Source organism: Carassius gibelio, chromosome A17 (assembly GCF_023724105.1).
Source record: "Carassius gibelio isolate Cgi1373 ecotype wild population from Czech Republic chromosome A17, carGib1.2-hapl.c, whole genome shotgun sequence".
Lineage (NCBI taxonomy): Eukaryota > Metazoa > Chordata > Actinopteri > Cypriniformes > Cyprinidae > Carassius > Carassius gibelio.
Window position 1 is genome coordinate 11,531,739 of NC_068387.1, and position 13,557 is coordinate 11,545,295.

Below are 13,557 nucleotides of genomic sequence, written 5' to 3' on the forward strand. Positions count from 1 at the left end.
ACCACACAGCACCAGGATACTTTTCTCTAACAAGCTGAGTCACATATCGTCACCTGGACGTCCAGACCGCAACATCTATTAGCCAGAGGGGTCTAAAAAAGCTTGAGCGGGTGGGTTTCACAGCTCAGCGGGCTTCAGCGCTGACATCACTCCCTCTGAGGCCGACAAAACTGTCTACACAATCAAAGACTGACTGAACAGAGGAAGTTTCGGTCACAAACACACACTATAAGACAATAGACGCAGCTGAGGAACAGACAGCGCTATCATCGAGTTGAGAGGTTTTGGGATGATGTCAGCTCGTTCCGTGTGTGGGTTTCATGAGGATGGCAATTCCGTCTCCCTCAGCAGTTTAGATGACATGCAGTTTTCCTCTGCAATTCCTCCCCATTTAAAATAGGGAGAAAGTAGTAAAAGACCACCCCCCCTCACAAAAAAAAAACCCTTTAACAAACATGGAGAAGTGGGATGTTCCAATCTTCTACCCCAGAATACAAAAACAACTTAAGTGAAAAATAAGCAGATTTTTAATTAAAAACGAGAACACACTGACTTACTAAATAACCTATAGACAAAAAGGGGAGAGTATAATGATGATGAAAACTTTTTTACATCAATGTTAAGATTAATGTTCATTTACGAATATTTAATTCAGGCAACAAAACAGATGACCTCGTAATGACACCAAAGACATTTCATTTCAAAGATCCATTTGCTGATGGGTTAATGAGGCACAGGTTCAGGTTAATGACTGGAATGATGGCCCGAGATGAGGCCTGTAATCTCCCCCCATTAGCGGCGTCCCCTACTGTGCTCTGAATCAAGCCCGATGCTGACGCAGACTGTTCTGAGACCATTAGCACTCCAACTGCAGCTGTCAATGTCATCCCAATCACCTCTACAGGAAACTGACAGAAAGCAGGATTTACATCTTCATCGAAGATGCATTTATATGAGAATCTGATGCTTCTGCACTGGCCGAGTCCAGACTAGCTATTTGCCATCCATGTTAATAGAGTAAAAAAAAAGACTAAAAAAATCAATTAATCAAATTATCATAATAAATAAACTATATATATATATATATATATATATATATATATATATATATATATATATATATATATATGTTCAGTGTTCAGTCCTTTTTTCTTATACTGTTCAAACCAATGTGAAAAAAAAAAACTGCAGATGGACTGAATAAAAATGCAAATGTACTCTGACAGTAGGTGGCGCTTATAAGAAAAGCAGGAATGCTCATGATACCCCGGTACACAAAGCGCCTGATTGTCACAGAATTATTTTTTTTTGTTTTAAAATAGCATTTATGTTCTTATTTTAAACAGCATTCAGATTTTTGCATTTGCTATGCACTAATGCACCACCAAGTCATGTAACAGCAGTGACACTGGGGATGTGACCAAAAGTGCAAATCTGATGGGTTCGATGGAAAACAGATTACAACAGCATTCCCTAAAAAAAAAAAAATCCATAGCATTGATGGTATGCAAATATTTGAACAGGCATATTGTTTGTCACACCAAAAAATGTTGTCATTTAGTGCGAGAAATAGTACCACTAGGCAGTGATGTTGTGAATGCTATCTCAAATGGAGAGAAATACTACTGACACTGTAAATGTCCAAACACGTTACGTCACTATTAAGCCCCAATAAATGCCTGTAGGGTCTCACTGATTCAGTTAACTGGTCTTTCACCTTTAACTACACATTTAAGGAGTTGCATCACCCAGGCAGAATGTCTTTCTCAGTCCCATCACAGCGAGAGAGAGAAAGTGAAGTCTCCAAGGAAACGAGAAGGGGAGCTGAGTGAAGCGCCTCATTAGGAGTAAATCAAATCAGACTCCACCTTAAGAAGCTAAGAAGACAATCACGTGGTACAGAGAAGGTCAGGAGGTCACGGTGGACATTAATGAACTGAAGTGGCCTGGAAGAACATTCTAAAATTCTACCAGCTGTCTTCTGCTCAAGCATGTTCATGTGAGCGTAAACAGACACACAGGGGTTAATAATTAATACATTTTAATATATTTAATGAATAATAATAATAATAATAATAATATTTAATAATGCATTGAATAATAAATTAACTTAATTTTTAAATTTCAAAAAGTCTCTATCATTAAGGTGTAAATTCAGTCACAAGTAATTGTTTACGCATGAAATTCAAGACTTGTGTGCCAAGGAATATTCCACATCTAGTATTGGCTGATGTGCATGTGCATAAAACACCTTGAGACAAGCCAAAAAGCAAAGAACAAAAAAACAGTTTATTGGCTTAAAGTAATAAACTTACCCCTTTAACCCCTTTCAGATCTCCCTTCAGCAGACTGTCCAATGGGAAGGTAATGATGTTATTCATGTTCTGAAACTAGAGAGTAAAAGCAGCGCATTAGACAAATCTCTTTCTTCCCAGCTGTGCAAGTGTCTTTCTTAGAATGGCAGTCAGAGATGAACACACAAAGTTGAGAGGAAACAAGAAAGGTCTGTTGCTGCGGGAGAGAAATGAGACGTTTTAAGTAGTATTCATGGAAACACTATAGTGGAATTCTTCATTAGCGTCGCAAAAACTAACAATAAACTTCCCAAATCATAAATTACACAATGACTGATAATGCTCAGCTCAACTCATTTAAGGAAGCAGCACCAGTGACTGCTAAAACACATTCATGAAAGTTGATCCACCCAGGAGATCAATGACTCCAGACCAGTTTTTGGGCCCAGAGGTCCAAACACATTAACAGTGGGAAAGTAAGATACATGAAACCCATTTGCTCTATATAAAATCACATCAATGCACATTAAATGTCCTCACCAGGTTCTTGAAGAGGGCTGTGAGCTCCTTGGTGAAGACGGAGAACTTCAGGAAGGCTGATCCCAAGTCAGGGTCATCTCGGTACACACAGTTCTCTCCAAACTTCTCTAGAGCTTGAGTATACTGCTCCTCGTTCTCCACGTGAGCTACAAACAGACAGAAAGTTGTAATCACAACTTAATTGCACCTTAAAAAGCTAATTAATTATTTGATGTACTTCAATAATTATAACAACCATTTTTCATGACGTTCTATACAGTCACATAAGCCTAACATTCTTCAAAGCTTATTGTTCTTTCCTACTGTTGGTTTCTTTCCTCCTGATTGCGTTGTCATGTATTCCCGCATTATCAGTTACAGTCCACCTTATCACATCAACTTCATACAACCACGGACACACAGAATAGACTATTTATTGTTTAAGGAATCTTTTCCACACTCTGCTATTGTTATTGTACACCAAGACAAAAATACCCTGATAGGGTTTGATGGAAACTTCCTCACAATTCCATCAAACTCCCAGTCGATGTCCTCTCCAGGGGCAAAGAACGAAAGATGGAAAACATGCAAACGTGTATTTCACTCATGCAGTGATGTTGCAAACTCCCCACAGTTTGTCTGCAGGGAAAATGTGCAATTTCCAAGTACAAATCGTCGGGATGCTAGTAAATGTGCGAGCCTGTTTATAATCAACACCTGGAGCTTTTCAAGCCTCCCTTGTGGGTGACCTTCCTCCCACAACTAGGTAACGTTACCTAGCACAGTTTCCTCAAACAAACACAGTCAGCAAGAATAGCCAAACGGTATTATTATATAGTTGATGACCTCTTATGAATAATTCATAAGCTGATTTGATTCAGTGTTGCTTGTGATAGTCTCCTTGAGAGCTTTCTCTTTAGGCGACCTATTGTATCTCGATAGGAAGGACACTGTGGGACAGGAAGAGAGGCGCTGGTGCACATTAAAGCCAAAATCACATTAAAGCCAGTCCAGAACTGGGACCGTGCAGCGACAACACAAAAGGAAGACCTGGAGACACACTCCAGCTGATTTGTGTTCTCATGTGCTTGAGCAACAACAGGCACAGTAATTAAATACAGGCTAATAAGGATAGTAGATATCTGAAGGCCATTCCATTCAAATTAAAGCATCCTTTCTCATACCTGACTGGGAAGCCAGGGATAGGGCACTTGTTTTTGTTGTATGCCCCATGCCTGTTCAGTTTGATGAATGGCTACACCTGCTTCAATAAATAAACAGTTGATAATTACAAATGAGAGCACAAATGTGCAGTATATGCATCAGTTAAAATTGCTAACCCAAGCTTAAACTAGTCCAGACTCCTATTAGTTTTATCTTTATAGCGTAGTAGGCAAGATTTAAACAGGCAATCTAGTAAGTTCACTGTATACTGTACAAATAGTCAGATATCTTCCAAGTGAACGCCCCTAAATGACATTGAAATTGATATGGTCAGCATCACCAAGCAAAGACTTAAGTGTGAAATATACTACACACAGCACTCGACACTGGGTTAAATAGTAAATTTATAATTACTTGGAGCTATTCTAATGACATTTTGTAGTACTAAACAAAATACAAGTATGTTTTTATACAATCACTCGCTATCTTGGAGTTTGTCACAATTAGGGCTGTGTGATTAAATCGAAATCGTAATAAAATCACGATTTGAGTGTGAGCGTGATTGAGAGTGAGAGTTTATTGCACGATTTTCCGTGGCCCCGACCTCCCGCAGTATGTTATGTTAACCAATAAGAATGCAGTGCACCTAAGTGGAGCGCGAGAACAAAACAGACTGGGCATATGCCTAACTCCAGGTTCACACACTGTCTTTCGGCCCATGTTAATGGGTCAGAACCTTCACACTGTACGCGGTAAAAGATGAGAACAGAAAAGGTTATTAATAGAAAGATTTAATATCTTGCGCATGAGCACAGAGAGAGTTGTGAGTGCACAATGCACAGGTTGAGCGAGAGGAGACACGTTTTAAGGCAGCATGTATCTGAGCCTTATACAGTCTATGATCTGAGCACGCGCATCTGGTTTTGTTAACAGAGCTAAGGAAATATGTGTGCGAATTATTTTGATGTGCTTTCAAGTTACAATAATCCGCTATCGCTGCTGCTTCTGAACTGCTTACACATAACTTATATACACACTGTAGACGGAGTACGTGTGAACCTTGGGCAATAAATAAAACACCTGAGGCACCGCTACAGTGAGCTCTATGACCAATGCATGGCAATTCCTGAACACGGGACGTATCTTTTTTTTTTTTTAATTTTTTTTTTTTTTTTTGCCACATATCTAGACATTTTGTTTGACATCTTTAATTTATGAACATAATTTAACTAACATACAAAATCCATAGCAATATTTTAAGTCAGTCATATCCTAAATTTTTTTCAAAAAGGGCTATTATCATTAACTAAATCTTAAACTATTAAAAAAACATGTTTTGCTAATTGACAAAGCAGGGAAAAATAAAGAAACTTTAATTATATTTATATTTTATATGTATATTTATGAATGAGTCATTTGAATCACAGTTTCACTCTGGAATCATAATCATACTTACTGTATATTATATATATGAGCCCATTGCGTATTTCTGAGGGAGTGGTTTCATAAAAACAGGAAGTCAGTCATAAAAACTGGCCGTTCAAATGACAATGGAGACAGCGGCTTAAAATAAAGGCAAAATATACAAAAAATAAGGCGTATTTTTAAAAATGAAGCATGAAGACATGTTACACTGCACCCCATAAACACAAACAAGCCAAGAAGAAAAAAGGCTTAACAATTTAAGTATTAAACATATACAATTCATAGCAATCAGTTCACATATATAATATTTTAAGTCAGATAAAAACGTGCCACCCATAACCTGAATGTCTCATGCCATCCATAACCGTTGAATACCCAACTCCGCCTGAGCCGCAACTCTCTTACAAAAAAAATGCATGTGAGGCTCTGAATTTTATAGCAGAGCTTGTGATCTCCACATGGTTTGACATTCACAGTAGGGCTCTTCACATGCAGGCTGGATTCCAGCTGATGCCGCCACTATTGTTATGACAGTAAATCTCCAGGCCAAGCAGTGTGTGTACAGACTCAACACAGGCTGTGTTTGGCCTTCAAGTATGCCATCTTGTTTTCTGCTGCAATGGTCAACTGTGCATTTGGATCTGCCTATTGTTTTTAAAGCGACATATGAGCTCTGCACATCTGCAAAGGCAAAACTCTGGCTCCTAGCTGTGTCTTTCCTCATGGTAACTCAACCCTAGCAGGCTTTAAGTGCTGTGGCCATCTGAATGACAGTCTGTTGATGACTGCTTCATTGGCCTCTCACAGTCACCTTCAAAATCACTCATGCAAAAAAGCAACCATTAGGGCAGTGACTTGAGTTTTAAGCATTTGAAACTCATTATTAGACACATATAGTATAAAATTGTCTTCCTTCCTTCATGAATGTTTTCTGGATAGCTGCTCCGGGAGCTTATTATGTGGTTTCAGATGATTGTAAACTCAGGTGAGTCTGTAGTGGAGGAAGGTTGGTCCATGTGAGTAATGCTTGAGTCATTTAAACACCTGTGTATATTGCACCTGGTTTATACGATAAGAAAAACACCCCCCATTTGTCACAATCTACTTATAGAGTTTATTGAACACAGGTCAATTTGTTTTGAAGATAAATAAACTATTAATACAATACAATAATAAAGGAGGTTTCAGTACTCATATTTGATTGGACAATCCAGGAGTTAAATATTTTCTTCAACAGCACTGGGATGTTTTGACATCTCACTTGGCTTATCTGTGTTGGTGTGCTCCAGACAGACTGTCCGGAGATTTTCAGGTTATATTGTTATGCTAGTAGGTTGTGATAATTAGTAGTGATCGACCGATATTGATTTTTTATAACCGATACCGATACCGATTATTTGCATGTTTATGTACCCGATAACCGATATGCAGAACCGATATTTATTTACTGTTATACTTCTGTTTCTGACAATTATTACAACACAAATGAGCTGAAAAAAAAAAAAACATTTTATTTATAACAATCACTCCTTCCTTGCATACAAAAAAAACTTTATATTTATACACAAATAAATAGAGGGGTCTGAGTCCAAAAAATTTAAGTGCACTGTGCAAGTGCAAGTGTCTTTTTTTTTTAAATAAAAGCTTTGATGAGGTAAAAAAATAAAAACGGGTAAAAAAATAAAGCACAAAAATGATTCTAACATATTGGTGGGGGCGGGAGGGCTATTTAGGAGTGCATAGCTATTTAGTAGTGTAACTTAATACTCCCAGTTAAGCAGAACTAGGTTTTAGTGTAGAAAACAGAGTCTTTCAGCATTCTGCCCTGTAAGCCTGCTTCCTTCAAAAATTTCATGCAGTGGCCGTGCTTGAGGCTTCCTGATCATCAACCCAGTCAGGTGCTGAGAAATATGAACGAACTTTTATCCCGAGACTATATAAAATTAAACAGCACTTGTCAGTTGGCATTTTATGATCTAGATTCAATCTAACGTTAGATCATGAAATGCCAACTGACAAAGTGCTGTTTGACTATAATTTAATCAACCGCGATCGCGCATGGAGATAATAAATAATTAATTTCCACAAAGCGGTATATGTATATGTGTATTAGCGAAATAATTTTTATGTAGTAAATGATAATATAATCTAGTGTGTTTAAACGAGATAATCTTGTCAAAAGTTTCATTCAGTGGCATTGCTTGAGGCTTCCTGATCATCAACCCAGTCAGGTGCTGAGCAATATGAACGAACTTTTTTCCCCGAGACTATATAAAGTTAAACAGCACTTGTCAGTTGGCATTTTATGATCTAAATTTAATCTAATGTTTAATCATGAAATGCCAACTGACAAAGTGCTGTTTGATTAGCTATAACTTAATCAACCGCGATCGCGCATGGAGATAATAAATAATTAATTTCCACAAAGCGGTAGGCTATATTTATATGTGTATTAGCGAAATAATTGTTATGTAGTAAATTAAAATATAATCTAGGGTGTTTAAACAAGATAATCTTGTCAAAAGTTTCATTCAGTGGCCGTGCTTAAGCCTCCAGATCATCCGTCAGTTGCTAAGCAATATGAACAAACTTTCTCTTCTAGACTAATGGTGAGCAAATACAACAGATAGAGAATTAAATTCAACGCTTTTCAGAATCAGAATCAGAATCAGAATGAGCTTTATTGCCAGGTAGAGATGTTCCGATACCCTTTTTCTCTTCCCGATACCGATTCCGATACCTGGGCTCAGGGTATCGGCCGATACCGAGTACTGATCCGATACCTGGGTGTGTATCTGTATATACAGCTGTATATACTACTAGCCCTGTGTAAATTGCTAGAATTCTTTTTATGGTGTGCTTCAGACAGATCCCTCAATAAAACATGAACAAATACATGGTGAACTACTGTATTTATTACAGTATTTTTATTATCTAACATGAATTTGACAGTATTATTTATTTTCATATGCAAAAAAGAACTTGCATATGCATATGCAGCCAAAAATCTAACACCGCAAACTAAAAAAGGTATTTAAGTTTTACAATATAACTGTATAAAAAAACTGCAACAAATAAGTCTAGGAATATAAAAAAAAGATCTATTAATCAGATAATCTCTTTACAACAAAACAAGTAAAAAACAAGCAACCATCTAGGCATAATTATTATTATTATAGAGACGTATTATTATTACTGTAGGCTACAACAGTAGCTTTATATATTGTCAATTTACTCATGTAAACCAAACATTTATTTTAATGGGCTGCCATGAAGATCTTTGAGTGTCTGTGTTTATGATATGACAGTATTCTCAAATGAAACGGTAAATTCTCATGAAGTGACGGTTTATGCGTTCGTGTCCTCATGACACACAGCAGAGACTACAAAACAGCGAGCTCTCGCGCATCTGTGCCAGTCACCCACAGAGATGTAGATTTTGCGGGAGTAATATTTAAATAGTATTTTGCAGTTTAATATTCACAGACACTAGTATATATTCGGCTACTGTCTGGAGCCCTGCGCTTTGACTTACACGGAAGCGACTGAACGCAGCTGCCGGTACTGAATATACTCGAGAGTCTGTAACTACCGGTACTACAGAGACATACTGCTAACCACTGATCTATAATATAGTAGCGGCTTCACTGTCTTTTGGCAGTTTAGAATGTGATGAGTGATCCAGTCATATATAGATAAGGGCTGCTAACGCGTTTTCATTTCTTCTTCGCTGCTCTAAACAGGGGTTGCTTGTGGCAACACAGCACAACTTCCTGTGTTTTCAATGCATTTTGAGCAGCGAAGAAGAACCGTGCAGCGGTTAGGCAAAGTTTGCGGTCATAACTAGGTCTTTTTTAAGAAAATGGTATCGGATCGGTATATGGGTTCATGTACTCGCCGATGCCGATGCCAGAATTTGTTGTGGTATCGGAGATATTTCCGATACTAGTATCGGAATCGGAACAACTCTATTGCCAGGTATGTTTACACATAGCGTACGAGGAATTTGTTTTCGTGACAGAAGCTCCGCAGTACAACAGAATAACAGCGACAGAACATAAAACACATAATAAAAGAATAAAAAAAAATTTTTTTTTATTTTCAACATGCACTCATTCATGTCTGTTTTATTTAATTCATGTAAAGATACGTCTTTATTGGAGCAGGACATGACGAACACTACGTAACTCGATGAGTTCGTCTCAATTGTTTAGAAACAAGCTGCATAAATTAACTATATCAGGAATTTATGTCTCAGATCTCATTTGTGCATGTCTGTTATGTTAAATAAAGTTGATTAATTAAAGCAAACCAAGTAGAACATATACTTTACCTGTGCACTGAGTTGTTGTTGACTGATCACCTCAGACGCCCGGGCTGCAATGGCGGAAATCTCAAAACGGCCACAAGATGGCGCCGTAAATCGGCGAATCCGATATTACAAAACCGATACCCGATTATGGAAAAATGCTTAAATATCGGGAAAAATATCGGTAAACCGATACATCGGTCGATCACTAATAATTAGACTGTCTTTATGAATGAGTCATTTTAATCACTGAACCGATTTGTTCAATGAAAGTCCAGGACTTGTGAAATGTATGAGCATTTTCATCAGGTTTTAATCAATGAAATCGTAGTCACATTTTCGTCATTCTGTATAATGGTTAAAATGATAAAAGTTGTTGTGTTTTGTTTTTTCTCAAAATTATAATCATAATGATTGTAGTCATTCAAGAAATGTAAATTACAATATTGCAATAATCTATTTCTCTAAAACAACAGTGAGTGAGTAAGTGCATTAATTTAGCGATCACAATCGCAAACAATACAGTGGAGATCTCATGACAAAACTAGGGCTGGGTACCGAATTTCGATACCTTTATCGTATCGAACGAAAAACTTCGATACTATGAGTATCGAAAAATTATTTAACTTTTGGTGCCAAATTTCGGTTCCAAAAGCCAAGCGGACGTTTTTTTTTTTTTTTTGCCAAGCGGCTGTGTCTGTGTGAGCTTGTAGCATTCGTGCATGCAAGGACCTAGATTCGCCATGATTGGCAGTCTACCACCACATGACGTGACGGGGATGATTTCTGAATATACTCGCAGTCACATAACACAAGTGTAGTTGTTTTTTCTCAAAACGTTTCCATTTTACAATACCAAAGAGGTCTAAAGTGTGGCTACACTTTATAAAAGTGGATGCCAAGTCAGCAAGGTGCAACATATGCGATAAGAGTAATGCAACCAAAGCGGGCAATACCACCAATTTAATGAAGCATTTGTTTCATTCTCTGTAAGCGCATTGTCTGAAATGCTGCTCGCAGCGCGTGCTTTGAATGAGTGAGCGCAAGCTCCGAACGCGCCAAATTGTTTAAAAAGCTTGAATCAGCAATTTTTAGAAACAAGTTCAAACGATCAGCTACGATCCGTTTCACCCCTTCAAGCGAGTGAACAACGCAAATCAAGTTTTACATCACGATTCACGATAGCCCATCGGACTGGAAAACACTAAAGCCACGGGACGTGGGGCTAACGATTTTGCAAGCCCTGCACATCAGATCTATCCAGTTTGTGAAACACTGGTTTTCACACTGGTTTTGTTAAACAAAATAAATTATAATTTTAAAAGATTGACTCAAAATAATCATTGGTTCACTAATCGGATCATGAACTTGTATTACCGAGCCAAAGATTATCTATTATTGAACATCTTGCATGAATAAAGACTTCAAGTTCATCTGTAAAGCACATAAAGCTATTGTTTGAGTTTATAAACTTCTATTTCATGCATGATTCATATGGGTCTGCTAACTGAATGCAAAGTGTGAGTTCTAGAAGAATGTTTGTGTCTTGAGCATGTATCGCTCACTTGGAGTCGCTAAATGAACAGCTGCTGTTCTGTTCTTTTTTTTTTTTTTTTCAACGGAAGATCAGTTGCCCTATTTGTTAAAATCCCCAAACTGTTTACTTAAATATTAAATTAATAAATGACATCAAAACAGGGGCGTTTACGTTATGATGTGGTGGGCTGCTGTGGGCCAGAAAGTCCAGGGCCACTTTTTGGTCCCAGTCCGCCCATGAATGGCGCACCCCTATCCAAAAAGCACAACCAGTTGTATTAATAATGTTATCCTGAGTGTGAAGTGTTACCAGAATTTGTTTTAATTAAGGTGAAAAATAAAAGTTTTGTGTTTAATGTATTTGCGTTGATGTTGAAATGGATTTTAAAACATATGGTATCGAAAAAAGTATCGTTAGGAACCGGTATCGAAACTGAGGTATCGAAATTGGCACTGGATCGAAAGATTTTGAACAATACCCAGCTCTAGACAAGAACACACTCCGGCTGAATGACACTTTCATTGAGATGCTAAACTCCAGCTTGTTTGTCAGGGTTTACAGATCATCAGCTTGTGCTTCTGCAATGAGGAGTGAGCACATATACATGGTTTCCAATTTGTTAAAATAAGCAAAAACACACCAGGCAGAAAATGTATCAATTTAACAGCGAAGCTTTGAATCAGGGATTAGAACTCTTGATATCTGGCAACCGCAATCATTAAAGCTTGTGTAGTAGAGGCATGTAGAGCAGTCTGCAATAACATTTTGTCTACTTTTTAGACTAAAAAAAAAATGTTAAGTTCTTAACTTTTTTTTTTTTATACATTTTAGTCTCCTCTTTATTTCGTCAACGAAATTGCATGTGGACATTTTCTTTCATTTATCGTTTATTGACCTTATTAACATCTCGTCTTCATCATAAGAAAAAGCTAGTCAACGAACATTTTTAGTCATAGTCTCCATTAAAGGTGCTGTAGGGAACTTTTGTAAAAAAATATTTTTTACATATTTATTAAACCTGTACTTATGTCCTGACAGTAGAATATGAGACAGATAATCTGTGAGAAAAATCAAGCTCCTCTGGCTCCTCCCAGTGGTCCTATTGCCATTTGCAGAAACTCCATCGCTCCCGGTAAGAAACAACCAATCAGAGCTAAGGTCTGTAACTTTGTTTGTGTTCAAAATGTAGAAAAATGTATATAATAAGCGAGTACACCATGAATCCATTTTCCAAACCGTGTTTTTGGCTTGTCCTGAATCACTAGGGTGCACCTATAATAAGTGTTTATATTCAGACTATTTTAGATTGCTTCGGGGATACCGCGGCGGAGTAACCCAGTACCCTTGTGATTCTTCATAGACATGAACAGAGAGAAGTAGTTCCGGCTACGATGTTCTTCCGCAAGACGCAAGCAGTTCTGTTTATTAACTGCTAGAGCGTCAAAAGTTCCCTACCGCAGCTTTAATGAAATTAACACTACTTACGTACACCAGGTGACCTGTAAATGCGTAAAAACAATTTTCAATTTCATGAAATATTCCTTTTTTGAATTGCCTGAAAAAAACACCCCATGTGAGCGTAAACCACCTCATGCGATATATGGGAATTTTTGCGAAATGTACATGTTTCTATCGGGCGTATTTTCAATTCACAATGTCAGTTTGCACAATTTGAAGGGAAATGGAACTGCAGTGAATCATTCTTTCTTAACTGATTTACTTAAAAACTGATTCATTCAATAAAATTGTGACTGAAAAAAACGCTACTGTGAAGTTAATGGTTTATTCTAATGTGTCTTAATTTGCATCATTTTTGCTGGAGTAAAATAGGCCAAATAACTAGCAATACTGCATCTAAAGCGTCGGTAACTCAATATTAGTGATATTTAGAGCAGCATTACTCTTTCTCATATAATAATGACTAATTAGAATTAACTTTTGGGGAGAAAATTGCTTGTTAGTTACAATTTATTAATTTTGTCTGCAATTTATTCATAATTTAGCATTGCAACACAATAGCCACTATGTCAATATAAGTGTAAAACACTTCAGAAACCTTGTTGCTCCTGGTTTTCATACACGTCTTGCTCTGCTAGACATTTCTTACTGTGAAACGCTCAGACACCTGATGCCAGTTCAAGGTTTCACTATTGGCAAAAGCTTCCAGTAGGCCTCAGGCTCCAAACAGACACAGGAAAGATGTTCCAGTTCTGTCAGCATATTTTCTTCCTTCATTTTCACCCATCCTCTCGATAGATGCCTGCGATAGACACTGATCATCATGCATAAATAATCCAGGACTGTAAATA

At 37.4% G+C, this 13,557-nt stretch overlaps 1 protein-coding gene across 4 annotated transcripts in view; it reads right to left on the minus strand.

Annotated features, from left to right (window-relative positions):
• The window catches only part of LOC127933265 (arf-GAP with SH3 domain, ANK repeat and PH domain-containing protein 2), a 69,841-nt gene that overhangs the window by 27,385 nt on the left and 28,899 nt on the right, over positions 1 to 13,557 (minus strand). For all 4 annotated transcript variants that reach the window (XM_052530112.1, XM_052530109.1, XM_052530111.1 and 1 more), the window contains exons 3-4: positions 2,835 to 2,980; positions 2,316 to 2,390 (exon numbers count right to left, since the gene is read on the minus strand). In XM_052530112.1, the coding sequence (XP_052386072.1) occupies positions 2,316 to 2,390; positions 2,835 to 2,980 (221 nt within the window). The remainder of the gene's footprint in view (positions 1 to 2,315; positions 2,391 to 2,834; positions 2,981 to 13,557) is intronic.